The sequence below is a fragment of the Bos mutus genome, chromosome 9, assembly GCF_027580195.1.
Source record: "Bos mutus isolate GX-2022 chromosome 9, NWIPB_WYAK_1.1, whole genome shotgun sequence".
Classification (NCBI taxonomy): Eukaryota; Metazoa; Chordata; class Mammalia; order Artiodactyla; family Bovidae; genus Bos; species Bos mutus.
The window spans coordinates 39,842,560-39,868,001 of NC_091625.1; the positions used below are offsets into that span (position 1 = coordinate 39,842,560).

Genomic DNA, 25,442 nt, shown 5'->3' on the forward strand with positions numbered 1-25,442 from the left:
TGCCCACAGTAGTAGATATAATGGTCATCTGAGTTAAATTCACCCATTCCAGTCCATTTCAGTTTGCTGATTCCTAGAATGTTGACATTCACTCTTGCCATCTCTTGTTTGACCACTTCCAATTTGCCTTGATTCATGGACCTGACATTCCAGGTTCCTATGCAATATTGCTCTTTACAGCATCAGACCTTGCTTCTATCACCAGTCACATCCACAGCTGGGTATTGTTTTTGTTTTGGCTCCATCCCTTCATTCTTTCTGGAGTTATTTCTCCACTGATCTCCAGTAGCATATTGGGCACCTACTGACCTGGGGAGTTTCTCTTTCAATATCTTATCATTTTGCCTTTTCATACTGTTCATGGGGTTCTCAAGGCAAGAATACTGAAGTGGTTTGCCATTCCCTTCTCCAGTGGACCACATTCTGTCAAATCTCTCCACCATGACCCACCCATCTTGGGTTGCCCCAGGGGCATGGCTTAGTTTCATTTAGTTAGACAAGGCTATGGTCCTAGTGTGATTAGATTGACTAGTTTTCTGTGAGTATGGTTTCAGTGTGTTTGCCCTCTTGCAACACCTACCATCTTACTTGGGTTTCTCTTACCTTGGGCATGGGGTATCTCTTCACGGCTGCTCCAGCAAAGCGCAGCCATTGCTCCTTATCTTGGACGAGGGGTATCTCCTCACTGCCGCCCTTCCTCACCTTCAATAAGACAAATATTAGCCACATCATCACCTCCCTGCTAGAGAGAGAGAGAGAGAGAGAGAGAGAGGGGGAGAGAGAGAGAAGGAGAGGGAGAGGAGGATGGAGAGTTGGGAGCGGGGATCAGCAAAAGCATCACATAAGAGGTATATCACTGAAGCTGAACTAGGAAGGATGAGCAGGTGTTTGGTATAAAGAAAGGTTGCGCCAGTGCTCTCAGGTGAAAAGACTTCAACTTAAAACGGAACACAAGGTGCTCTGTCAGTTTTCTGCCGCAGACAGGCAGAGAGAAACTGTGGGCAGAGGGGCCTTTCAACCTCTTTTGGATAACATCATTTGTCATCCCCTTGTTCAGGTCTGTGCCTGATTGTTGAGGGTCATAGACTCCTTCTAACTGGCTCCTCTGCCATCACTGTGCTTAGTTGTTCAGTCGTGTCCGACTCTGCGACCCCATGGACTGTAGCCCGCCAGGCTTCTCTGTCCAAAGGGATTCTCCAGGCAAGAATACTGGAGTGGGTTGCCATTCCCTTCTCCAGGTGGTTTTCTGAACACAGGGATCAAACCCAGGTCTCCCACATTGCAGGCAGATTCTTTACCATCTGAGCCACCAGGGAAGCCTCCTCTTCCATCCCTATGTGGTCCTTTATTTAAAGGGCTATATTATGAAAGAAGATGGAAAGTGACAGACAATGCCATAACTTTTTCAGTTGCTTAATACTTAGTTTTACTTCCCAGATTATGGTGTAGGGGATTGGAAGCCCTCTTGAAGTTTTCACAAGACTCAGTAACCCACCCAGATAACAAGTGAAAGACAAGAACAAGTTTTCATCATTGATCAAAAAAGAAATCCATCATGACTACAGCCTGGACCAGCTGGAGCTTTGGGTGAGGGCTTCTGGAGCAGGTTGCTACCTGATGGTTTTGAGACACCTCATTGTGCAACCCTCCCCTTAACATCCCAGTCTCATAAGAAACATACTTCAGAAGCCGAACTAAGAAGTATCTTTCTTCCCTTCCTCAGACTTGCTTCAAAAAACAAGTTTTGACCACTTTGGTTAGTATCATGCTGACATACAACTGCCTCCAAGGTGTCAGTGGTTCTCTAGCTCACTTACAGACCTGAAAACACAAACACACACAGAGAGACCTCTTGCACTTCCTTGAGTGAAATCCATCTTTTGCTACATTCTTTACATTTCTAACACAGACAAAATACTAAGGGTTCCTGGTCAAAACTCCAGTTCATTTCATGCTCTTAGAAGAGACAAAGGTTATTCCAAATCTTCTGCAAGTTCTACAAATGCCTTTTGTTTGCTTGCTTGCTTTTATGGTAAGACGGGAACACTGCATTCACCTGAATCTTTAACACATTGCGATTGTTTATAAATCAGTACTTTTAAAGCTACTCCAGAAAGAGTCCTTGGTGGGTGTGCAAGTGAAATATACCCAAGAAAGACTGTGCTGTGTACGATAAGAGAAAATTACATAGCTCCTGAAAGAGAGAGGGAAGGGAGGGTTAAGGCAAAAAAGAGGAAGGAGGAAAAGAGAGGAATCTGAGTGGCCAGGCCACCATCTTCCCTGTCAACCAGGTTTATAACCTCAGGGACTGCTCACCTCCTGACATTGATGTGCCCTCCCCAGGCAGTCAAAACCTGCCATTCTTCCTTCTCTGCCATTTAAGTGGTAATTCCCTTCATTCTGTTCCTACCATCACATCTGTAACCTGGATCCTCAACACTGAACTCAGAATATATCAGCTTCCCAGCTGACCTTCCTACCACCAAATTCTCTACCCTCTGTCACACTCCCACTATCAGACCAATCTTCCTAAAACATTTTGTTCACCATACTGGACAAAGGTTTCAGTGGCTCACCACTGCCCTTTAACTAAAACTCAATCATTTTAGCCTAGAATTCAAGGCCTCATGTGTGTGGCCCTAACTTGTCCTTTTTGGCCTATCTTCATAGCATTAGCTTTTAGTAAACACTTACAAGGATCAGGCACTCTGTTAAAAGCTTCTAAATGTTGTTTGTCCTGTTGGAATCCCTTTCCAGGTAAGACGTTATGACCCCCACATTTGTGAGAACCTGTCGGTGGCCATTGTGGGGGGGCTGAACGTGTGATGCAGCCCAGCCAATCAGAGCATTCGTCCACCAAAGGCCAGCCAATCAGAGCATTCTCTGCCCCTAACAGGCCAACCAATCAGAACATTCTACTCGCCGTGTCTCTCCTCACCGCACCCCTGCCCCCAACCCATCTCCAAGCCCAGCTGTAGGAAATTTGAATTTTAGGTGTGGGAGAGAGTGGGTTTCTTTCTTCTGGAGTTAAATCTACACAGAAAAGCAGAAAAGAGAAGAGAGAAAGAATGACAGAGGAGGGGGAAGCCTGATGATATCGTTTGTCCCTCTGGATCCCACCACACTGGAAGCTAGTTCTATATCTGGACTTTTCCCATAAGGAGTCAAAAAGTCCCTTCCTTACTTAAGCTTGTTTGAGTTAGGTTTGCTGTTATTTGCAACTGAAATGTTGATTAGAGCCCTTTACAGGGCTCTGATTTAACCCTTAACTCATTTAACCCTCACCACAGCCCCGTGAATTGGGACTGTCACTTTCAACCAATTTGATGGGGGCAGTGACACCAGAGAGATGTGACTTGCTGGAGGTCTCACAGTTTTTAATGTGGAGATATTTTCAACCATGCCTTTAATGGTGTCTTCTAAGACCCTTCAGGAAGACATGCCCTGTGTTTCTGTGTGCCAGGCACCAGGCTGAGCACCACACAATTCTGCCATCCCATCTGCTGCTGTGCTGCACACCAGGACCTCACACAGGTCCTGACTTTTTACACCTGGATCTTTACTCAGGCTATTTTCTCCACTTCAGATATGCAGATGACACCACCCTTATGGCAGAAAGTGAAGAGGAACTAAAGAGCATCTTGATGAAAATGAAAGAGAAGAGTGAAAAAGTTGGCTTAAAGCTCAACATTCAGAAAACTAAGATCATGGCATCCAGTCCCATCACTTCATGGCAAATAGATGGGGAAACAGTGGAAACAGTGGCTGACTTTATTTTGGGGGGCTCCAAAGTCACTGCAGATGGTGAATGCAGCCATGAAATTAAAAGACGCTTACTCCTTGGAAGGAAAGTTATGACCAACCTAGACAACATATTCAAAAGCAGAGACATTACTTTGCCAACAAAGGTCCGTCTAGTCAAGGCTGTGGTTTTTCCAGTGGTCATGTATGAATGTGAGAGTTGGACTATGAAGAAAGCTGCATACTGAAGAATGATGCTTTTGAACTGTGGTGTTGGAGAAGACTCTTGAGAGTCCCTTGGACTGCAAGGAGATCCAACCAGTTCATCCTAAAGGAGATCAGTCTTGGGTGTTCGTTGGAAGGACTGATGTTGAAGCTGTAACTCCAATACTTTGGCCACCTATGCGAAGAGCTGACTCATTTGAAAAGACCTTGATGCTGGGAAAGATTGAGGGCAGGAGGAGAAGGGGATGACAGAGGATGAGACGGTTGGATGGCATCACCGACTCAATAGACATGAGTTTGGGTAAACTCCAGAGGTTGGTGATGGACAGGGAGGCCGGGCATGCTGTGGTTCATGGAGTTACAAAGAGTCAGACACGACTGAGTGACTGAACTGAAGTGAACTGAGCCTGGTCCAACTCTGCCTGGCTATATTTACTTATCCTTCAAATTTGAAATCAGATGTCAGATCCTTCTAGAAGTCTTTGAGGTTACCCCACCCAGAAGAAATTACTTCCTCCTTTGAGTTTTAAAGACTTTGACTTGAACAGGGGGCAAATGGGTGTCTTCCAGAGCTTACTGCCTAGTAACTTGTGGGCATTTCTTATGGACCTTCAAGGACTGGTGGTTTGAAGTCACCAGATTTCCACTCCAGTCATTTCAATGGTAACTCTGCAAAAGCCACACTTTTTTTTTTTTTTTAACCATACTTTTTTTAAACAAGTAGTGCCAGTGTTGTCATGAGCAGTAGCTTTAGAGTAAGACCGGGCTACATTGGCACCTGGCTCTGCAACTCTCAAGCTTGGGCAACCTTAAACAGATTGCTTATTCTCTGGGACTCACATTTCTTACCTGAGTATGAGGATGAGAACAACTTTGATCTTAGAGAGATATAAGAAGTAAATGAGATAACCAACATTAAGTTCTTAGCATAGTGCCTGGCATATAGCATATATATCTATTTCTATATCTATCTATCAAATTTTTATGTAAGGGATCATACCTTCTACTCATGTTGCCTCCACACACAGAGCAGAGACAAATAAAACGTATATTTACTAAATGAAGGACCAATCTTACAAATAGCCACTCCCTTAAAACTTCTCCCAGGCTTCTACCGAAAATGACCAATAGCAGGTGCTTGAGGAAATGAAAGAGAATTGGAAGAAGCAAGCTGGGATAGAGGTGGGGAGAAGGAAGAGGGAAATGGTGGTCAGGAAATAAAAGCCCCTTCTAAGAAAGAGTATCCTAAGAGCAGTGAAGGTAATCAGGGTGAGCAAAAACCAGAATTATTTTTGTTCCTTAGACTACCCCCCGCCATCTCTTACTTGTCTTCTCTCAGTGGATATCAGGTGAGATAGCCAGTGACATAGGCTCTAGTATCTTTTGAAATTGTGCAGCATTCCCCCTTCAGTCCTCCTCTTGTAAGTGGGCACAAGGCAATTGTGCTGCAGTAGTTACAGCTTTGGAGAAGCCAATGGCAACCCACTTCAGTACTCTTGCCTGGAAAATCCCATGGACGGAGGAGCCTGGTAGGCTGCAGTCCATGGGGTCGTGAACAGTTGGACACGACTGAGCGACTTCACTTTCACTTTTCACTTTCATGCATTGGAGAAAGAAATGGCAACCCACTCCAGTGTTCTTGCCTGGAGAATCCCAGGGACAGGGGAGCCTGGTGGGCTGCCGTCTATGGTGTCACACAGAGTCGGACACGACTGAAGCGACTTAGCAGCAGCAGCAGCAGCAGTTACAGCTTACAGTGCTTGCAGCTGCAGCAACTTCCTGATCTCTGGGCTGCAACTATGGTGGTGTGACCTTGAAACAAATATTCAGGTTGTGGCCCCTGACTTCTCCTCCAGCCCTTCCAATAATATTGAAAGTATACAGTCCCTTTTATTGTATCCCTCTCTTCTTGAAATACGTAGAGAGGTTTTTGTTTCCAGCACTAACTTCTGCTCAATACATGTAATATATTTAAAACAAGCATATTAAAGTTAGTTTTAAATGTTAGTCAATTTAAAGTTTATTTTAAAATATGTTTATAAAATTATGATATATAGATAAACGGTCACTAATGGCTGTATACTAAAGAAAGGACTTGGAGCTTCATTTTATTGTCATCAAGAATCTGACATCGAGCAGCAGCTGAGCTGTGTCCTGAAGAATTCATTGATTTGGCCAGAAAGTGGGGTGCTGGGGTGAGGTCAGCTTGGACATATACATTTGGGAGTCATTAGTATTAAGTTTTGAAAACCAGAAGACTAGATCATGGGTTTGCAAATCCATGCAAACTTTTTTCTGTAAAGGGCCAGATAGTAAATATTTTAGGCTTTGTGGGCCAGTCTGTCACAACTACTTAGGTCAGCCATTGTAGTTTGAAAGTAGTTATAGATAATCTGAATGAATGAATGTGACTATGTTCCAATAAAAGTTCATTTGTATAAGCAGGTGGCAGGCCAGATTTAGCCTGTGTGCTATAGCTTACCAGCTCTTGGACAACACGATGCTACTCGGGAAAGTGTAAAAAGAGACAAGAGAGCTCAGAGTCCTGGGGTTCTCCAACACTTAGGGAAAATTGAAAGAGGAAAATCAAGAGGTTAGGATGGCATACATGCAAAGGAAGATGTTTCAAGAAGGACAATATGATACTGTGGTGCTAGTAAACATTCTGAAAGATTTTGAAATGCCCTCTCAAAAAAAAAAAAAAAAAGAATATTTGTTTAATACCCTTTCTTAGGGTTATCTTCATATTTCATAGTATTTGACCTTTTTATAACTTTGTAAGTTGTCAAAAACTAATAATGCAATAATTCTTGTTCATAGAAATGAATTGTTTCCTGTGGAAAGCATTGATAGTGTTGGTGGTAATGGTGAAATGCATTTACTCTTTGGATAGACCATTTCTGCATCTATTTGTAACTTGTTATAGCATTCCTTATTGCTTTAAAACATGGATTTTATTGAATTCTTCTTTGAACTGATTGTAATATCTTATTAATGTTCTTATTAAATAATGAGTAAAATAAGATCATTGATAAGTGTTCATTGTATATTTGTATGTGAGCCATGGTTTTAATAACTTTTTTAGCGGTGGAGATTGGGTAAAATAAAGATTGAAAATTGACCATTGAATTTGGCAACACAGGTCATGGCGACTTTAATAAGTTACTTTGGAGGAAGGAGTAGTAAAAGATTGGAGTAGATTGCATAAAACTGTAAAAATAAAGACATAGGCACAGGGAAAATAAATAGACCAATGGAACAGACTTAGAGATTACAGAATAAACCCAAAGGTGAATAGAAACTTTATAGATGACAGAGGTGGAAATGTAGTGAAAAGGATGGAGTTTGTTCAATAAATGGCGCTGGGACAATATTTTACCAGTATGGAGAAGCCAAAATTGAAACTTCGTGTGTGTGCTAAGTGGCTCTAGTTGTGTCCAACTCTTTGCAACCCTATAGACCATAGCCCACCAGGCTCCTCTGTACACAGGAGAACTGAATCTTTACCTCAAATCAAATAATCTGTTCTAGTGGCTTTAAGCCTTACATAAGAAAAGCCAAAGGCTAAAACTTTCAGAAGAAAATAGAATATTTTTTGATTTCATGGTAAAGCCAAAAATTTTAAACCAGGTGCAAAATCACAAGCTATAAAGGAAAATATTTATGAATTTGACTTCATTAAAATAAAAAATACCACTTCTGATCACCAAAAAACCATAAAGAGATCGAAAATACACTTATTTCCAGTGCTTAACTGACAAAGGTATCTGGACTATGCAAAGAACTCTTACAAATCAAAATAAATAAAATGAATCTGGTAGGAAAATGTGCAAAAATATGAATAGGCAATTCTCAGGAAAGAAAATCCAAATGATCAATGAACATATGAAAAGATGTACAACCTCAGTACTAATAGAGGAAATGCAGATTAAAACGGCAGTGCAATACCATTTCACATCTCTGAAACTGACTAATATTTAAGAGTTTGATGAGCCAAGTATTGGTAAAGAAAGGTACAGGGAAATTACAAATTTTATACTCTTCTGATTGGAAGTCAAGTTGGTGAAACAACTTTGGAGAGCAATTTGGCAATAGTTGCTAGTTGATGCATGTACTTCACTACACAACTCCATTCCTAAGAATATACTTTGGAAAAACTCCAGTATATGCACATAGGGACTCTTTACAGCAGCATTGCTATAGTAAAAAATCAGAATACAATCTGCAAGTCCATCAATTAGAAAACTGTTAAGTAAATTGTAATCTGTTGGAACAATGGAGTACTAAATAGCAAAGAAAAAGAAATGGACTAGTTGTTGTTTAGTCATTAAGTTGTGTTTGACTCTTTTGCAACCCCATGGACTGTAGCTCACCAGGCTTCTCTGTCCATAGGATTTTCCAGGCAAGAATACTGGAGTGGGTTGCCATTTCCTTCTTCAGGGGATCTTCCTGACCCAGGGTTCTAACCTGAGTTTTCTGCATGGACAGGTGGATTCTTTATCAATGAGCCACCAGAGAAGCCCACATTCGGGTAACCAAGTTGGTATTTGCAGAGTTGGAGAATTAGATGTTGGTATGAGGAAAACACCCACACATTTCATGTCAGAAGTGTTCTATGATATATAGAAAACTATAAAACACTGATGAAAGAAATCAAAGATGACACAAATAGATGGAGAAAATACCATGTTCATGGATCGGAAGAATCAATATAGTGAAAATGAGTATACTACCCAAAGCAATCTATAGATTCAATGCAATCCCTATCAAGCTACCAATGGTATTTTTCACAGAACAAGAGGGCAATGGCACCCCACTCCAGTACTGTTGCCTGGAAAATCCCATGGATGGAGGAGCCTGGTAGGCTGCAGTCCATGGGGTCGCAAAGAGTCGGACACGACTGAGCAACTTCACTTTCACTTTCCACTTTCCACTTTCATGCATTGGAGAAGGAAATGGCAACCCACTCCAGTGTTCTTGCCTGGAGAATCCCTTGGATGGAGAAGCCTGGTAGGCTGCAGTCCATGGGGTCACACAGAGTCGGACATGATTGAAGCGACTTAGCAATTAGAACAAATAATTTCCATAATTTGTGTGGAAACACAAAAAAACCTTGAATAGCCAAAGCAATCTTGAGAAAGAAGAATGGAATGGGAGGAATCAACCTGCCTGACTTCAGACAATACCACAAATCTACAGTCATCAAGACAGTATGGTAGTGGCACAAAGATAGAAATATAGATCAATGAAGCAAAATAGAAAGCCCAGAGATGAATGCCAGCACCTGCGGACACCTTATCTTTGACAAAGGAGGCAAAAATATACAATGAAGTATAGACAATCGCTTTAGCAAGTGGTGCTGGGAAAAGTGGTCAACTACCTGTAAAAGAATGAAACTAGAACACTTTCTAACACCATGCACAAAAATAAACTCAAAATGGATTATAGATCTAAATGTAAAAGCAGAAACTATAAAACTTCTAGAGGAAAACATAGGCAGAACACTCTGACATAATCACAGCAAGATCCTCTATGACCCACCTCCCAGAGTAATGGAAATAAAAGCAAAAATAAACAAATGAGACCTAATTAAACTTAAAAGCTTTTACACAATGAAGGAAACTATAAGCAAGGTGAAAAGACAGCCTTCAGAATGGGAGAAAATAATAGCAAATGAAACAACTGACAAAGAGTTAATCTCAAAAATATACAAGCAGCTCATGCAGCTCAATACCAGAAAAACAAATGACCCAATCAAAAAATGGGCCAAAGAACTAAATAGACATTTCTTCAAAGAAGACATAAAGATGGCTAACAAACACATGAAAAGATGTTTAACATCACTCACTACCAGATAAATGCAAAATCAAAACCACAATGAGGTATCATCTCACGCTGGTCAGAATGGCTGCCATCAAAAAGTCTACAAACAATAAATGCTGGAGAGGATGTGGAGAAAGGGAACCCTTTTACACTATTGGTGGGAATGCAAACTAGTACAGCCACTATGGAGAACAGTGTGGAGATTCCTTAAAAAACTGGAAATAGAACTGCCATATAACAAGCATGACCATCCCCATGGAATAGACCATACCCTTGGAAAAGAAATGTGAAAAAGCAAAATGGCTGTCTGGGGAGGCCTTACAAATAGCTGTGAAAAGAAGAGAAGCGAAAAGCAAAGGAGAAAACGAAAGATATAAGCATCTGAATGCAGAGTTCCAAAGAAGAGCAAGGAGAGATAAGAAAGCCTTCCTCAGTGATCAATGCAAAGAAATAGAGGAAAACAACAGAATGGGAAAGACTAGAGATCTCTTCAAGAGAATTAGAGATACCAAGGGAACATTTCATGCAAAGATGGGCTCGATAAAGGACAGAAATGGTATGGACCTAACAGAAGCAGAAGATATTAAGAAGAGATGGCAAGAATACACAGAAGAACTGTACAAAAAAGATTTCACGACCCAGATAATCACGATGGTGTGATCACTGACCTAGAGCCAGACATCCTGGAATGTGAAGTCAAGTGGGCCTTAGAAAGCATCACTATGAACAAAGCTAGTGAAAGTGATGGAATTCCAGTTGAGCTATTTCAAATCCTGAAAGATGATGCTGTGAAAGTGCTGCACTCAATATGTCAGCAAATTTGGAAAACTCAGCAGTGGCCACAGGACTGGAAAAGGTCAGTTTTCATTCCAATCCCAAAGAAAGGCAATGCCAAAGACTGCTCAAACTACCGCACATTGCACTCATCTCACACGCTAGTAAAGCAATGCTCAAAATTCTCCAAGCCAGACTTCAGCAATATGTGAACTATGAACTTCCAGATGTTCAAGCTGGTTTTAGAAAAGGCAGAGGAACCAGAGATCAAATTGCCAACATCTGCTGGATCATGGAAAAAGCAAGAGAGTTCCAGAAAAACATCTATTTCTGCTTTATTGACTATGCCAAAGCCTTTGACTATGTGGATCACAATAAACTGTGGAAAATTCTGAAAGAGATGGGAATACCAGACCCCCTGACCTGCCTCTTGAGAAACCTGTATGCAGGTCAGGAAGCAACAGTTAGAACTGGACATGGAACAACAGACTGGTTCCAAATAGGAATAGGAGTATGTCAAGGCTGTATATTGTCACCCTGCTTATTTAACTTCTATGCAGAGTAAATCATCAGAAACGCTGGGCTGGAAGAAGCACAAGCTGGAATCAAGATTGCCGGGAGAAATATCAATAACCTCAGATATGCAGATGACATCACCCTTATGGCAGAAAGTGAAGAGGAACTTAAAAGCCTCTTGTTGAAAGTGAAAGAGGAGAGTGAAAAAGTTGGCTTGAAGCTCAACATTCAGAAAACTAAGATCACAGCATCTGGTCCCATCGATTCATGGGAAATAGATAGGGAAACAGTGGAAACAGTGTCAGACTTTTTTTTTTTGGCTCCAAAATCACTGCAGATGGTGATTGCAGCCATGAAATTCGAAGACGCTTACTCCTTGGAAGGAAAGTTATGACCAACCTAGATAGCATATAAAAAGCAGAGACATTACTTTGCCAACAAAGGTCTATCTAGTCAAGGCTGTGGTTTTTCCAGTGGTCATGTGTGGATGTGAGAGTTGGACTGTGAAGAAAGCTGAGCACCGAAGAATTGGTGCTTTTGAACTATGGTGTTGGAGAAGACTCTTGAGAGTCCCTTGGACTGCAAGGATATCCAACCAGTCCATCCTAAAGGAGATCAGTCCTGGGTGTTCATTGGAAGGACTGATGCTAAAGCTGAAACTCCAATACTTTGGCCACCTCATGCGAAGAGTTGACTCATTGGAAAAGAATCTGATGCTGGGAGGGATTGGGGGTAAGAGGAGAAGGGGATGATAGAGGATGAGATGGCTGGATTGCATCATCGATTTGATGGACATGAGTTTGAGTGAACTCCAGGAGTTGGTGATGGACAGGGAGGCCTGGCATGCTGCGATTCATGGGGTGGCAAAGAGTCAACTGAGCGACTGAACTGAACTGACTGATGACCCAGCAATCCCACTGCTGGGCATACACACTGAGGAAACCAGAATTGAAAGAGACATGTGTACCCCAGTGTTCATTGCAGCACTGTTTACAATAGCTAGGACATGGAAGCAACTTAGATGTCCATCGACAGATGAGTAGATAAGAAAGTTGTGGTACATATACACAATGGAATATTACTCAGCTATTAAAAAGAATGCATTTGAGTCAGTTCTAATGAAGTGGATGAAACTGGAGCCTATTACACAGAGTGAAGTAAGTCAGAAAGAAAAATACCAATACAATATATTAATGCACATATGTGGAATTTAGAAAGATGGTAACAATGATCCTAAGTGCAAGACAGCAAAGGAGACAAAGATATAAAAAACAGTCTTTTGGACTCTGTGGGAGAAGGCAAGTGTGGGATGATTTGAGAGAATTGCATTGAAACATGTATATCACCATATGTAAAATAGATGACTAGTCCAAGTTTGATGCATGAAATAGGGTACTCAAAGCTGGTGCACTGGGATAACCCAGAAGGATGGGATAGGGAGGGAGGTAGAGGAGAGTTCGGGACAGGGGAATACATGTACACCCATGGCTGATTCATGTTGATGTGTGGCAAAAACCACCACAATATTGTAAAGTAATTAGCCTCCAGTTAAAATAAATAAATTAATTTAAAAAAGAGAAGTGTTCTATGGGCAGAAACAGATCCTAATACTTTCTATTCCTGGTTTGTTGAGTGTTTTTATTATGAAAGGGTGTTCGGGTTTTTGCCAAATTCTAATTTTTTTTGGTATCTATTGAGATGATTATATGGTTTTTCCTTTTTAGTTTGTCATTATGGTGAATTTTATTGATTGATTTTTCAGATGTTAAATGACTCTTGCTTTCTTGGGGTAAACCTTACTTGGTCATGATGTATTGTCTTTTTTATATAAAGATGCATTCAATTTGCTAAAATTTTGTTAAGAATATTTTATATCTATGCTCATGAGGTATATTGGTTTGTAGTTTTCTTATGTCCTGCCTGGTTCTGGTATCAGGGTAATAGAATGAGTTGGGAAGTATTCCCTACTCTTCAGTTTTCTTGAAGAGTATGTGTGTGCTGAATAAGTATTGTTTCTTTCTTAAATGTCTGGGCCTGGGGTTTTCTTTGTGGGGAGTTTTAAATTATTTATTTATTCATTTTTGCCTGTGCTGGGTCTTGGCTGCAGCACATGGGCTTTCCCTAGTTGGAGTGCAAGGTCTCCAGAGCGCGAGGGCTCAGTAGCTGAGTCTTAGCTGTGGCTTAGCCCCACGGCATGTGGGATCTTAGTTCTCCTACCAGGGGACTGAATCCATGTCTCCTGCTGCTGCTGCTGCTAAGTCACTTCAGTTGTGTCCGACTCTGTGTGACCCCAGAGACGGCAGCCCACCAGGCTCCTCCGTCCCTGGGATTCTCCAGGCAAGAACGCTGGAGTGGGTTGCCATTTCCTTCTCCAATGCATGAAAGTGAAAAGTGAAAGTGAAGTCACTCAGTTGTGTCCGACTCTTAGCAACCCCATGGACTGCAGCCCACCAGGCTCCTCCGTCCATGGGATTTTCCAGGCCAAGAGTATTGGAGTGCGTGCCATTGCCTCATGTCTCCTGCATTGGAAGGCAAATTCTCAACCACTGGACCACCAGAGAAGTCCTTGAAGGAAGGTTTTCAACTACACATACAATTTCTTTAATAAATACAGAGCTGTTTTGGTTATCTTTTTTTTTTTTTGTTTTCTTGAGTGGGTGTTTGTAGTTTGTGTCCTTCTAGGAATTTGTTCTTTTTATCTGTGTTGTGCTATTTCTATTTGCTGTAATCAGAACAGCAGAGCTATTTCCCCATAGTTCTCCTTGCCCCCAACCCCCCATATCTTTTCCAGGTAAATCTCCTATTGGTGCTTTGAAACAATATAGGGTCTTGACTGGGCCCTGTGGTTCCCATCTTTCCCTCCTAGGGTCAGCTTTTGCCCAAACTTCTCACTCTCACTCTGTCCTCCTCTCCCCACCACTTGAACCTCCCAAGCAACCTTTGCAAGCTTAAGACTTTCTGGTTAGCAAGAATCTACCCAATTATAAAAAAAATCCATTCCAAATTGCTTATTATTTAATGGATTAATCATTCCAGTAGTATTTGCATTTCAAAAGAAAATAGAATTATTCATAGCAAAAATAAATCTTTAATGGTGTTATTTCCGGCTCTGTGGCAAGTAGGTGAGGGAAGTACTTTGGGTGATGGGCTTTCCTCTCTTTCTAGTGTAAGTTGGCTCTTTTCGCTATTCTTTTTGTTTCTACCCAGGGAGTTCCCTTTGCCCTTCGGTTATGACAAGATGTTTCACACAGTTCTGCAAGATCCTGCCACTTCTCAGGGTCATCAGAATCCATTCTTTGTGCTCTGCTCTTGTAGGCCCCAAACGGGTGGACTTCTCTCAGAAAACGATGTTTGTGCCCAAGAGTGGAGTCTGCGTTCCCCACCTTGGGCTGCCGGGCGGACCACCCTTCCCAGGCACCGGCGCGCCTCTCGAGAGCGGCGACCGAAACAGACGCGGTGTTAAGGGTCTGATGGGGCGGCGGGGAGGGCGCGGGAAGTGGCGGGTCTGGGGATGGGCGCACCGTGCCACCGCGGGCTCCGGGAGCACGGCGCGCCGCGCAAGAGGCTGCGGCGGCGGGGACTCGCTAGAGGGGAAGACAGAGGAACAGAGCCTGGCCCCGCGCGCGGCTCGAGCCCTTTGACGCGCGGGAGACGCCAAAGCCGGGGCGGGCGGGCCGGCGGGGGCCGGGCGGGGCGGGGCAGGGCACCGCTGTGCCCGCAGTCCCCGGCACTAGGCGAGCTTGGCGCGTCCCGCTTCGGAGCGTGGTGCACGGCGGCACCATGGGGTCCAGCAACTTGGAGCTGATTTTTGACAGCGTGGGGCACTTCGGCAGGTAGGGAGATGGGGTAGGGGTGGAGAGGGAGGACGGTGCCGGGGGAGCCGGAGCCACGTGGGTGGAGGCGCCGGTGGGGTCTGTTTCTTTCCGTTGCGGTGGGGTTCTTGCGCGCGCAGAGCTCGCGATCCGAACACATCTCCCCACCCCTCCTTTCCGGGAAAAGTCCGGAGGCCTGGGTCTTGATTCTTGACCAGGGCCAGTTCGAGATCCTCTCGAACTCTGGCGGCCGGACGCCCCCAGAGCGAGCCGCGGGCGCTGGGGGCTCGCTTCGGGAGTGGTGTGTGCGGGGTCCCCCGGCGCGCCCTCTGCCGGTGCCGGAGTCCGAAGCCCCGGCTGCAGAAGCCAGGTCACAGGAGGAACGCCTGTTCTTGGCAGCTCATTTCTCTTATCTGCCATATGGGCTCCTCTTTCACTTCCCCAGACGGCTGCTGTCCCGCCCCAACCCGTGGTGGAGTCTCCTTCAGTGCCTGGCAGGTATTGAATTGCTCTAGGAACAACCGTTTAAAGTTTGTTCGTTCTTTTTGTGTGTGTGTGTGTGTGTGTGTGTGTGTTTTCGATTTATGGAAACCTAGTATGTGCCAACTACACAGTGCGGAATCTTACAAAGGGGTGGGGGTGAATCCTTATTTTAATGATTGGGAAACTGAGGCTGGGTCAAGGACCCACAGCTACTGCAGGGTGGGACCTAGGTTTGACCTTTGTATGATTGTCACCCTCTTTTCATTTGTCAAATTAATTAAAAAAATTTAAAGTGTATTCATTCATTTATTTATTCATTCATTCTTGGAATACTACTTTGACCCAGAACGTTTTGGGAGAAGGGGTAGCTGGGCGAGGAGCCATAGAAAGTGTGGATCCAGAGGTTTGGGGCTCAGTCTGAATCCTGGCCTGCCACTCACTGCTAAGGTGACCCTGGGAATACTGTGTCTCAGTTTCCTATGCACAAAGTGAGAATTATAATCATTCCTGCCTTTAGCTCCCTTCCACGCTCGTGATGAAGAGCTGGTGCTGTGCTGTTCTCCAGGGTGAAAAGTTGCACAGATGTTGGTTATGATTCCCAGTGTCCACAAGAAAAGAGTGGTGAAGCAGGCCGGGAAGGGGCAGGAGGCCCCAACTCTCCCCTACTTCCTCCTGATACCTGCATTATTGAATGTTCAGTTGTGCCCGGCTCTGTCCTAAGTTTTTTGTACATGTTACCTTCTTTTACCTTCACCGCAGCCCTTTGAGACTAGTGGTAATCACTCTCATTTTACACATGAGGAAACCAGGTCTTGCACCTAAATCACAAATCTTAGTAGCAGAGCAGAATTCGATGTCGTTGGATGTCCATTGGCCTCCGCAGCCCATGCTGTCAACTAGATGCTCTCCTGAGTGCAACCCTGGGATTCAGCCAGGTCCTTCATTTATTATCTCATCTTATCTTCCTTGAAGCAGAATAGCATAGGGATTACAAAATCAGCTCTGGGAATGGATGTCCAAGTTCCAATCCTGGCTTACCACGTATTAACTATATGGTCTTGCGCATTTGACTTACCACTTCCTCATCTGTAAAATGGGGGTAATGATAGTACTACACATGTTTGTTATAAGGACTCCACATGCAGCTCTCATTTCATCCTCATGATAACCTTAAGAGGTAGTAGTTACTAATACCATTCTTTCCCCATGTATTTTAGGGATTAATCACCATACTCAGGAGCTGTAACAAAGAGACCCCTCAATTGGATTTTGTTTCTGGTAACTGTCCAGGGCAGTTGTGCTCCATGGTGTCATCCAGGGACCCAAGTGGGTGAGGCAACTCCACCATCCACAGCATCTGGGGCCGCTGCTCCGTGTCCTCACCCACATGGTCAGATGTAGCTCCGTGTGGTGGGAGAAAGGGAGAATGGGTCTGGGGAGACAGCTCTTAGCCAGTCACAGTAGAGTATGCAAATCTTATCATTCTGTAAGTTATCAATAAATCATGACTATTATTGTTACCTGAGTCCCCATTCTGGTAGGAAAGGTAGATTGGGAAAGCTACTTATAGGAAGGAAAAGGGTAACATGTCAATGCTTATAGCAAAAGGTGAAAATAGTGTGACCATATCATAGCAGCCCATATTTTCTCTGGCATTCACTCTCATTGGTCTCTTTATTGTCTATAAATAGAGAGGGAGGTTATCGTGTATTGTTATCTAGTCTTAAGGAAACCTAGCGACAGTGTTAAGTAGAAAGCCCTAATTGTCTCTCATTTCTCACTGGTCATTTCTAAGGTGAGGAAACACTGTCCAAATCACCTTTAAAAGAGGAAAGCAGGACACCTAAGAAGAATTACGTGTTGTTCAATACAAAATACAAGTTTGTATTGAAGTTACAAACTCTCCACGGTTTAAGCCCCATGTCAGAGGGAATTGAGGAAACTGAGATTCAGGAATAGTGTTGAGGGAACTAAGAGCCTGGATCTTTGAGTTATCTTGGAATAAAGACAGAGAGAGTTTAAAATTTCAGAGTTGGAATGATGAGCCTGTGGCTGACTTAGATGTATGGATATAGGTGGTGGCTTTTTTTTTTTTCAGTCAGTATATGACCCTTTACCCACTCCAGTGTTCTTGCCCGGAGAATCCCAGGGACGGCGGAGCCTGGTAGGCTGCCGTCTATGGGGTCGCATAGAGTCGGACATGACTGAAGTGACTTAGCAGCAGCATATGACCCTTTTAGGCTCTTTTTTGACTTCATCTTATGAACATCATAGTATCTAACACTTACACGTACATAAAGGGTAAGGATCTTGCCCAAAAGACCCAGGTGGTAAGTAACCGGAGACAAGCTTCAAACCTTGGTAGTCTGGTTCTGGAGTCCATACTGTTAACCACAGTGGTATAATACTAGTTATGTTTTACTGTGGGCTACCCAGGTAGTGCTAGTGTTAAAGAACTTGCCTGCCAATGTAGGAGACATAAGAGATGCAGGTTCAATCCCTAGGTGGGGAAGATACTGAAGGAGGGTGTGGAAGCCCACTCCAGTATTCTTGCCTAGAGAATCCCCATGGACAGAGGAGCCTGGCAGGCTACAGTCCATGGGGTCACAAAGAGTTAGACACGACTGAAGCAATTTAGCACATACACAGGCATGTTCTATTATATAGAATGATATCAATCTAGGACTGAATGTAATTTTTTTTACCTGTCACCCAGATAGCATAGGTCTGTTTCCTGGAGGTTCTGGTCATCTTTCTTTTACTTACCTCTGGTTTTCCTGTCTATTCTTTTTCCATTAGTGTTTCTCTTGGCTGTGGGCATAGTGATGTGTTGTGTCTAAGTCTGTTGTTCTGAAGGAGCCTTGGGCTGGGTAGACACTTGGTGGACAGCAATCTTTATAAGGGAGAAAATGATTTGTTAGAATGCTAGACACCTAAGGAAGTAGGATTTTCTTTTTTTTAGGAAGTTATCCCTGTGACTTCCCTGGTGGCTCAGGTGGTAAAGAATCCTCCTGCAACGCAGGAGACCTGGGCTTGATCCCTGGGTCGGGAAAATCCCCTGGAGAAGGGAATGGCAACCCACTCTAGTACTCTTGCCTGGAAAATTCCATGGACAGAGGAGCCTTGTGGGCTACAGTCCATGGAGTCACAAAGAGTCAAACATGACCAAGAGACTAAGCAGAGCACATCCTTGTGACAGGAAAAGGGAAATTTGAACTGAAAGTGTACTTAAGACCTTCTCAGCACCTGTGGGCGGGGCAGAGAAGACAGATCCTAGCTTCAGAGGCCTGCCAGGGGAGGTGCTCTGTTGGGGGGACTGGGTGTGAATGGAGAACGTGAATAGAGAACTCGTGCAGCTCTGTGGAAAAAACTAGTGACTACCATGGGGTTCAGGCTGGCTGGGGAAGGAATGAGGCCAGGAAGGTGGCAGTAAACCAGAGAAGCTGGTGGGCGCCAAAGGCTGGAGCCCCGAAGAGTGCCAGGGATGGGGCCAATGGGAGGGGCTCGGGAGCTGGGAGGATGGGAAGCTGTGGTCAGACAATGTGAGTTTTGCAGCAGGGAAGCCTCTCCAGGTGATGAGACTACTTAGGTACCAAACCTAAATGCCTCCAGGGGCAGGCAGGTAAACTTCACAAAAACAAAACAAACTTCACACACAAAAAAATCTGTTTGCTCTTTGTGGGGACTGTGTCGAGTTTGAGCACTGGAATTTGTGAAGTGGGGAGGAGTTGAAGTATAAAAATGTATGTCATATATGATGTATGTTACCTTCTCAGTCATATTCATAGGGTTGTCGTTATGGGATGCCTCTTAGGTCCCTAACAGGATTTGGTTGCAAATGGTGATTGTAGCCATGAAATTAGAAGACGCTTACTCCTTGGAAGGAAAGTTATGACCAACCTAGACAGCATATTAAAAAGCAGAGACATTACTTTGCCAACAAACGTCTGTCTAGTCAAGGCTATGGTTTTTCCAGTGGTCATGTATGGATGTGAGAGTTGGACTGCGAAGAAAGCTGAGCACCGAAGAATTGATGCTTTTGAACTGTGGTGTTGGAGAAGACTCTTGAGAGTCCCTTGGACTGCAAGGAGATCCAACCAGTCCATTCTAAAGGAGATCGTCCTAGGTGTTCTTTGGAAGGAATGATGCTAAAGCTGAAACTCCAGTACTTTGGCCACCTCATGCGAAGAGTTGACTCATTGGAAAAGACTCTGATGCTGGGAGGGATGGTGGGCAGGAGGAAAAGGGGAGGACAGAGGATGAGATGGCTGGATGGCATCACCGACTCAGTGGACGTGAGTTTGAGTGAACTCCGGGAGTTGGTGATGGACAGTGAGGCCTGGCATGCTGCGATTCATGGCGTCGCAGAGAGTCGGACATGACTGAGCGACTGAACTGAACTGAACTGATTCCTTTATTCAAGCTAAGCATAATGGAGACCCTTCTCCGTTTTTGCCTATGTGTGTGTGTGTGTGTTTTAGCCCATAGGTCAGCTATAATAACTTGTTTCTTTTCCTCTCTCTTTGCAGATACCAAATATTCCTCTATTTTATATGTGCCTTCCAGAATATCTCTTGTGGTATCCACTACTTGGCTTCTGTGTTCTTGTCAGTGTCCCCCCAGCATACCTGTAGGCCCCCAGGCAATGTGAGTCAGGTTCTTTTCCAAGACCTCTCTACTTGGCAGTTGGAGGACATCTGGACCCAGTTCTCCGTAGGCCGTGAGGATCGCATTCTCGTGCAGCTGCAGGATGGGGAGATCTGGGAGCTTACCAGCTGTCAGAGGTTCCGGAGGGATGACCAGTCAAGCCTGGACTATGAGTACAGCGGCCAGAAGAGCAGCTTCCCTTGCTTGGATGGCTACATCTACGACAGAAGCAAGTGGCTCAGCACTGTGGTGACCCAGTGGGACCTGGTGTGTAACCGAGAGTGGTTTGGAAGGCTGATCCAGCCCACGTTTATGTTTGGAGTCCTGCTGGGAGCAGTGATCTTTGGCTACCTCTCCGACAGGTAACGTGAAGTCTTTTGTATTGTTTCATCCATCCATCAGTGTAGGGTTCGTTTTCTCATCTCATTGTCTTAGGGGACAGGGAATTATGTTCAAAACTTTAGTCATTTTCATACTTCCTATCTAAATACGTACTTCTTTGCTGATCTGGTATTTAGGGACACAAAATAACATTAAGGGGATGGGTTCTGAAGACAGTCCGCCTGTGTTCTGCCATTAGCTGTGGACCTTGGCTCATTGCCTGACCTGCATTTCAGAATCTTGTGTGTAAGCTGGCAATGAAAATAACAATACTCGTCTCAGAGGGTTATTGCAAAATTAACACAGAAAAAGTACCTTGGACATATAACCACTCAGTAGCTACTGGTTATTACTTTGAACATTTTTTCTTTAAATAGACTTGCTTTTTAGGAGGATAGTCTGGCCTTATGCAGTGATGTCTATGAAATTTTGTGATGTAGCAACCAAATTTTTAAAAAATATACTTTAAAATGAACATATAGCTCTTAAAATAAGGCAGAGTTCGTCTGTATATGGACATGGACCACACTTTTAGTGCCTGTCCCAGAGCACAGAGATAAACTTATTTATTTGACACCATAGTTGTGAATTTTACAGGCATGTCCTGGACACTGGGAACCTAAATACAACTGATTAGGTTGGAAATCCCTGCCCTCAGTGTGTGCTAGTCACATGGGACCAACAAACACGTCGAAAGAAAAATTGTAGGGCTTTGTTGTGTCTGGGGCCATATTAGAAGCGAAGGCCATGGAGACAAGACTGCTGCTGCTAAGTCGCTTCAGTCGTGTCCAACTCTGTGTGACCCTGTAGACGGCAGCCCACCAGGCTCCGCCGTCCCTGGGATTCTCCAGGCAAGAACGCTGGAGTGGGTTGCCATTTCCTTCTCCAATGCAGGAAAGTGAAAAGTGAAAGTGAAGTCGCTCAGTCGCTCATAGCCTTAGCGACCCCATGGACTGCAGCCCACCAGACTCCTCCATCCATGGATTTTCCAGGCAAGAGTACTGCAGTGGGGTGCCATTGCCTTCTCCACTGTGGAAGCCTAAAGGGAGGAGGACCCAAGTCTTTCCCCCCACCTCCCACATCCCCTTCAGGAGATGGGGTTTGAATAATGAAATTGCAACAGAAGTGGAGTCTATTAGTAAAATAGTTATTATTTGGTGACTGAAGTTACCATTTCAGTTTTTAAGAATCTTCTGCTTCATAAACTTCCTGGGAAGGATGGAAGTTGGGTTGTCAGTGGGGAGAGGAGCAAAACAGGAGTCAAGGAGATAGGTAGTCCCTTTTGGAAAGTCCATCAGTGGAGGAAATGCAAGATGCAAGGTGGCTACAGGAATGATGGGGATCCAGAGAAGGTTCTTGTCTTTGGCTAGAAGAGACTTCAACTGAAAGGGAGGAGTCAAAGGAGTAATTGGTAGAAGTAATTGGTAGAATAAGGCCTCAGAGGAGATGGGAAGAGACATGATCCAATACAAAGATTGCAGAATGTATTTGAAGAGAAAAGGGTGTGTGTCTCTGGACAGGAGGGAAGGAAAAAAGGCTGCAGGCAGCAGCAGGTCTTGTTGGCAGCTGGGCAGAGCAGGAAATTGCAGAGCTTTCTCTTTGATGTTCTCTGTTCTCTGCTCACCATCAAGAGAGTTGCTCATCTGTTACAGAGAACAAAAACGTTGTGGGTAGAAGAGGGATGGATGAAAATAGTTTAAAATGACATTCAGGGCTCAAATGAGATTGGGAAACCTTTATATGTAGGGCCAACAATCCCTGCTAGTGCCCGTGGGAGCAGAGCAGGCTGAGGCTGTGAATTTGACAGTTTCCAATTTGCTTACATACTCTCTGCCACAATGGGCAAACCTGTTGCTTAGAATCTCAGGACTGTATTCTTTTGCCTTAAAATGATCTGTCAGGGACTTCTCACAGGGAGAAAATATTTGCAAATCATATAGCTAATGACAGTCCAGTATCTAGAATACATAAAATACTCTTAAAACTCAACAATAAAAACACCAATAACCCAATTCAAAAATGGACAAATGATTTGGATGGATATTTTGCCAAAGAATATATACAAATGGCCAATAAGCACATATAAAAATGTTCAACATCAATAACCATTAGGGAAATGTAAATCAATACTATAGTGAGATACCCCTGGTCACTAGAATGGCTGTAATCAAAAAGATAGTTAATAACAAGTGTTGTCAGTAACAAGTATGGATATGGAGAAATTGGTGGGATGGTAGAATTAGGGCAGCCACCCTGGAAAACAGTTTGGCAGCTCCTCAAAAATTAAACATAAAGTTAGCATATGACCCAGCAATTCCACCCCTAGGTACATATCCAGGAGAATTGAAAACATAACTTGACATAAAATCTTGTTCACAAATGTTCATGGCAGCATTATTCCTTATAGCCAAAAAAGTGGAAACAATGTCCAAATGTCCATCTAGGGATGAATGGATGAACAAAACATGGTATAGCCATGCAATGGAATATTGTGTGTTAGTTGCTCAGTCGTGTCTGACTTGTTTGTGACCCCGTGGACTGTAGACCACCAGGCTTCTCTGTCCATGGAATTCTCCAGGCAAGAATACAGGAGTGGGTTGCCATTCCCTTCTCCAATGGAATGTTATGAGTCATAAAAAGGAATGAAGTACAGTAACATGGATGAACCTTGAAAGCATAATAAAATAAGCCAGGTCTTATAGTGTGCAATTCCATTTATATAGAATGTCCAGAAGAGGCAACTCTATAAAGACAGAAAGTAGATTGTGACTGTCAGGGGACAGAGGGAACAGAGAATAAGAAATGATGATTCCTGGGTGCAGAGTTTCTTTTTGGAGGGATGAAAATGTCTTGGAACTAGATAGTGATGAGTTGCACAACTCTGTGAATCTACTAAAAAGCCACTGAATTGTATACTTTAAAACTGTGGTCCCCAGCCTTTTTGACATCAGGGACTGGTTTCATGGAAGACAATTTTCCCATGGACCAGGGAAGGTGGGGGATGGTTTCAGGATGATTCAAGTGCATTATGTTTATTGTGCACTTTATTTCTATTCTAATGCTGCTGCCGATCTGATCTGACAGGAGGTACAGGTCTGCGGCCTGAAGGTTGGGGATCCCTGCTTTAAAAGACTGGATTTTATATCATGTGAATTACATCTCACTTTTTAAATCTGCAGGCATGTAATTGTTATTTGTTTGCTTTTTAAAGAAGGAAATACCCTTCCTAATTATGAAAATATAGGGCAAATAGGCAACTTATTCTACTAGCAGAATGTCGCTAGACTTCTGTTTTTAGAGGGACTTGTTAAGAGTTGCCTCCCCCTTGGTGGGCAGAGCCAGCCCAGCAGGGAAGATGACCCAGCAGGTAACAGAGCATGTCCTGACAGGGAAAGGACAGATCTTCCCTCTCCTTGGTCCTTTGGGGACCACCCAGAGTGATCGTGTGTGTATATTCGCAGCTCAGGTGGAGACTTGGCCACTGAAAAACTGGCCTTTTGAAAAAATTGTGTGTTAACTCATGATTTACCCAAAGTAAATAAGTCAAATACATAAGCTACTAAAAATATAGGTAAAATTTATCTTTCTTGAATTAGAGTGGATGTTTTAAACTGTTGCAGCCACACCTTGCTCCTTCCACTGTGTGATTCTTATTTTTCAGGGCAGGAAGACGACTTGTTTTGTGGGCCTCAAGCACCGGTGTATTTTTGTTTGGCATAGCGGCGGCATTCACATTTGATTATTACAGCTTCATAGTCGCACGCTTTCTTCTTGCTATCGTGAGTTGGGTTGTTGTTGGGGTTTCTGTTTGTTTGTTTGTTTTTGCCTCTTTAATTCCACTGCAGTATTTTTATATTAAACCTTAACTCTCTTAGTTGTGCTTATTGAGAATCTAGTGAGATAGAGATCAAGGACTAATCTTTGTTCACTGCCCAAGTCTTTCTGTAGAATATTAGTGCCCTGGAGAAGGCAATGGCACCCCACTCCAGTACTCTTGCCTGGAAAATCCCATGGATGGAGGAGCCTGGTAGGCTGCAGTCCATGGGGTCACTGAGGGTCAGACACGACTGAGCAACTTCACTTTCACTTTTCACTTTCATGCCTTGGAGAAGGAAATGGCAACCCACTCCAGTGTTCTTGCCTGGAGAATCCCAGGGACGGGGGAGCCTGGTGGGCTGCCGTCTCTGGGGTCGCACAGAGTCGGACACAACTGAAGTGACTTAGCAGCAGCAGCAGCATGCTTAGAATGGAAGCTGTTAAATGAAAAATTGTTGCTTAGCAGGCTGAAACATTTCATTTGACTCTGTGATCCACATTCTGTGCCTGACATGTGATCCACATTCCACCATTACCAGCAGCAGGGATCTGTGAGACATCACTTCCAGTTGGCATTTTACTGGGGATTCTGGCCAACTGTTGTTGTTTAGTTGCTCAGTCGTGTTCAACTCTTTTGCAACTCCGTGGACTATAGCCCACCAGACTCCTCTGTCCATGAGAATCCCATGGATTCTCCAGGCAAGAATACTGGAGTGGATTGCCATTTCCTCCTCCAGGGGATCTTCTTGACCTAGGGATCGAACCCTTGTCTCCTGCATTGGCAGGCGTATTTTTTACCTCTGAGCCACTAGGAAGCCCATTCTAGCCAATACTGTAAGGCAAAAGATAGAGAAGAGACAGGGAAAACAAGAGGAAGAGAGGAAAGCACAAGGGGACAGAAAGAAAAAAAGTCATTGTTTATACCCACTACAAATAATAGCTACCAATTATTTTACTTCTGAGCAGTTATGTCAGTCTAAATGTATGCATGAGCCAAACAGACAGTTAAGGCATATTGTTAAGAATGTCATTTGTATAATGTGCAGGAAGGGTGAAAACAAAGCTTCAGACCTTTTTGTTCTGGGGAACAGGAGAGGATAGTGGAAAGGGCATGTGTTTGAATTCCAGCATTGTCATATATTGGCTTCTCGGCTGTGTGACCTTGGGCAAATGCCTTATCCTCTTTGAACCTTAACTTCTGATCTGTAAACTGTAGAAAAGAAT

General features: G+C 43.7%; 1 protein-coding gene across 2 annotated transcripts in view; it reads left to right on the forward strand.

Moving 5' to 3' along the window:
* The first annotated feature begins 14,781 nt into the window (after positions 1-14,781).
* Positions 14,782-25,442, forward strand: part of SLC22A16 (solute carrier family 22 member 16) — a 35,749-nt gene continuing 25,088 nt past the window's right edge. For both annotated transcript variants that reach the window (XM_070376469.1, XM_014476504.2), the window contains exons 1-3: positions 14,782-14,912; positions 19,904-20,383; positions 24,064-24,181. In XM_070376469.1, the coding sequence (XP_070232570.1) occupies positions 14,860-14,912; positions 19,904-20,383; positions 24,064-24,181 (651 nt within the window). In that variant the 5' untranslated portion in view covers positions 14,782-14,859. The remainder of the gene's footprint in view (positions 14,913-19,903; positions 20,384-24,063; positions 24,182-25,442) is intronic.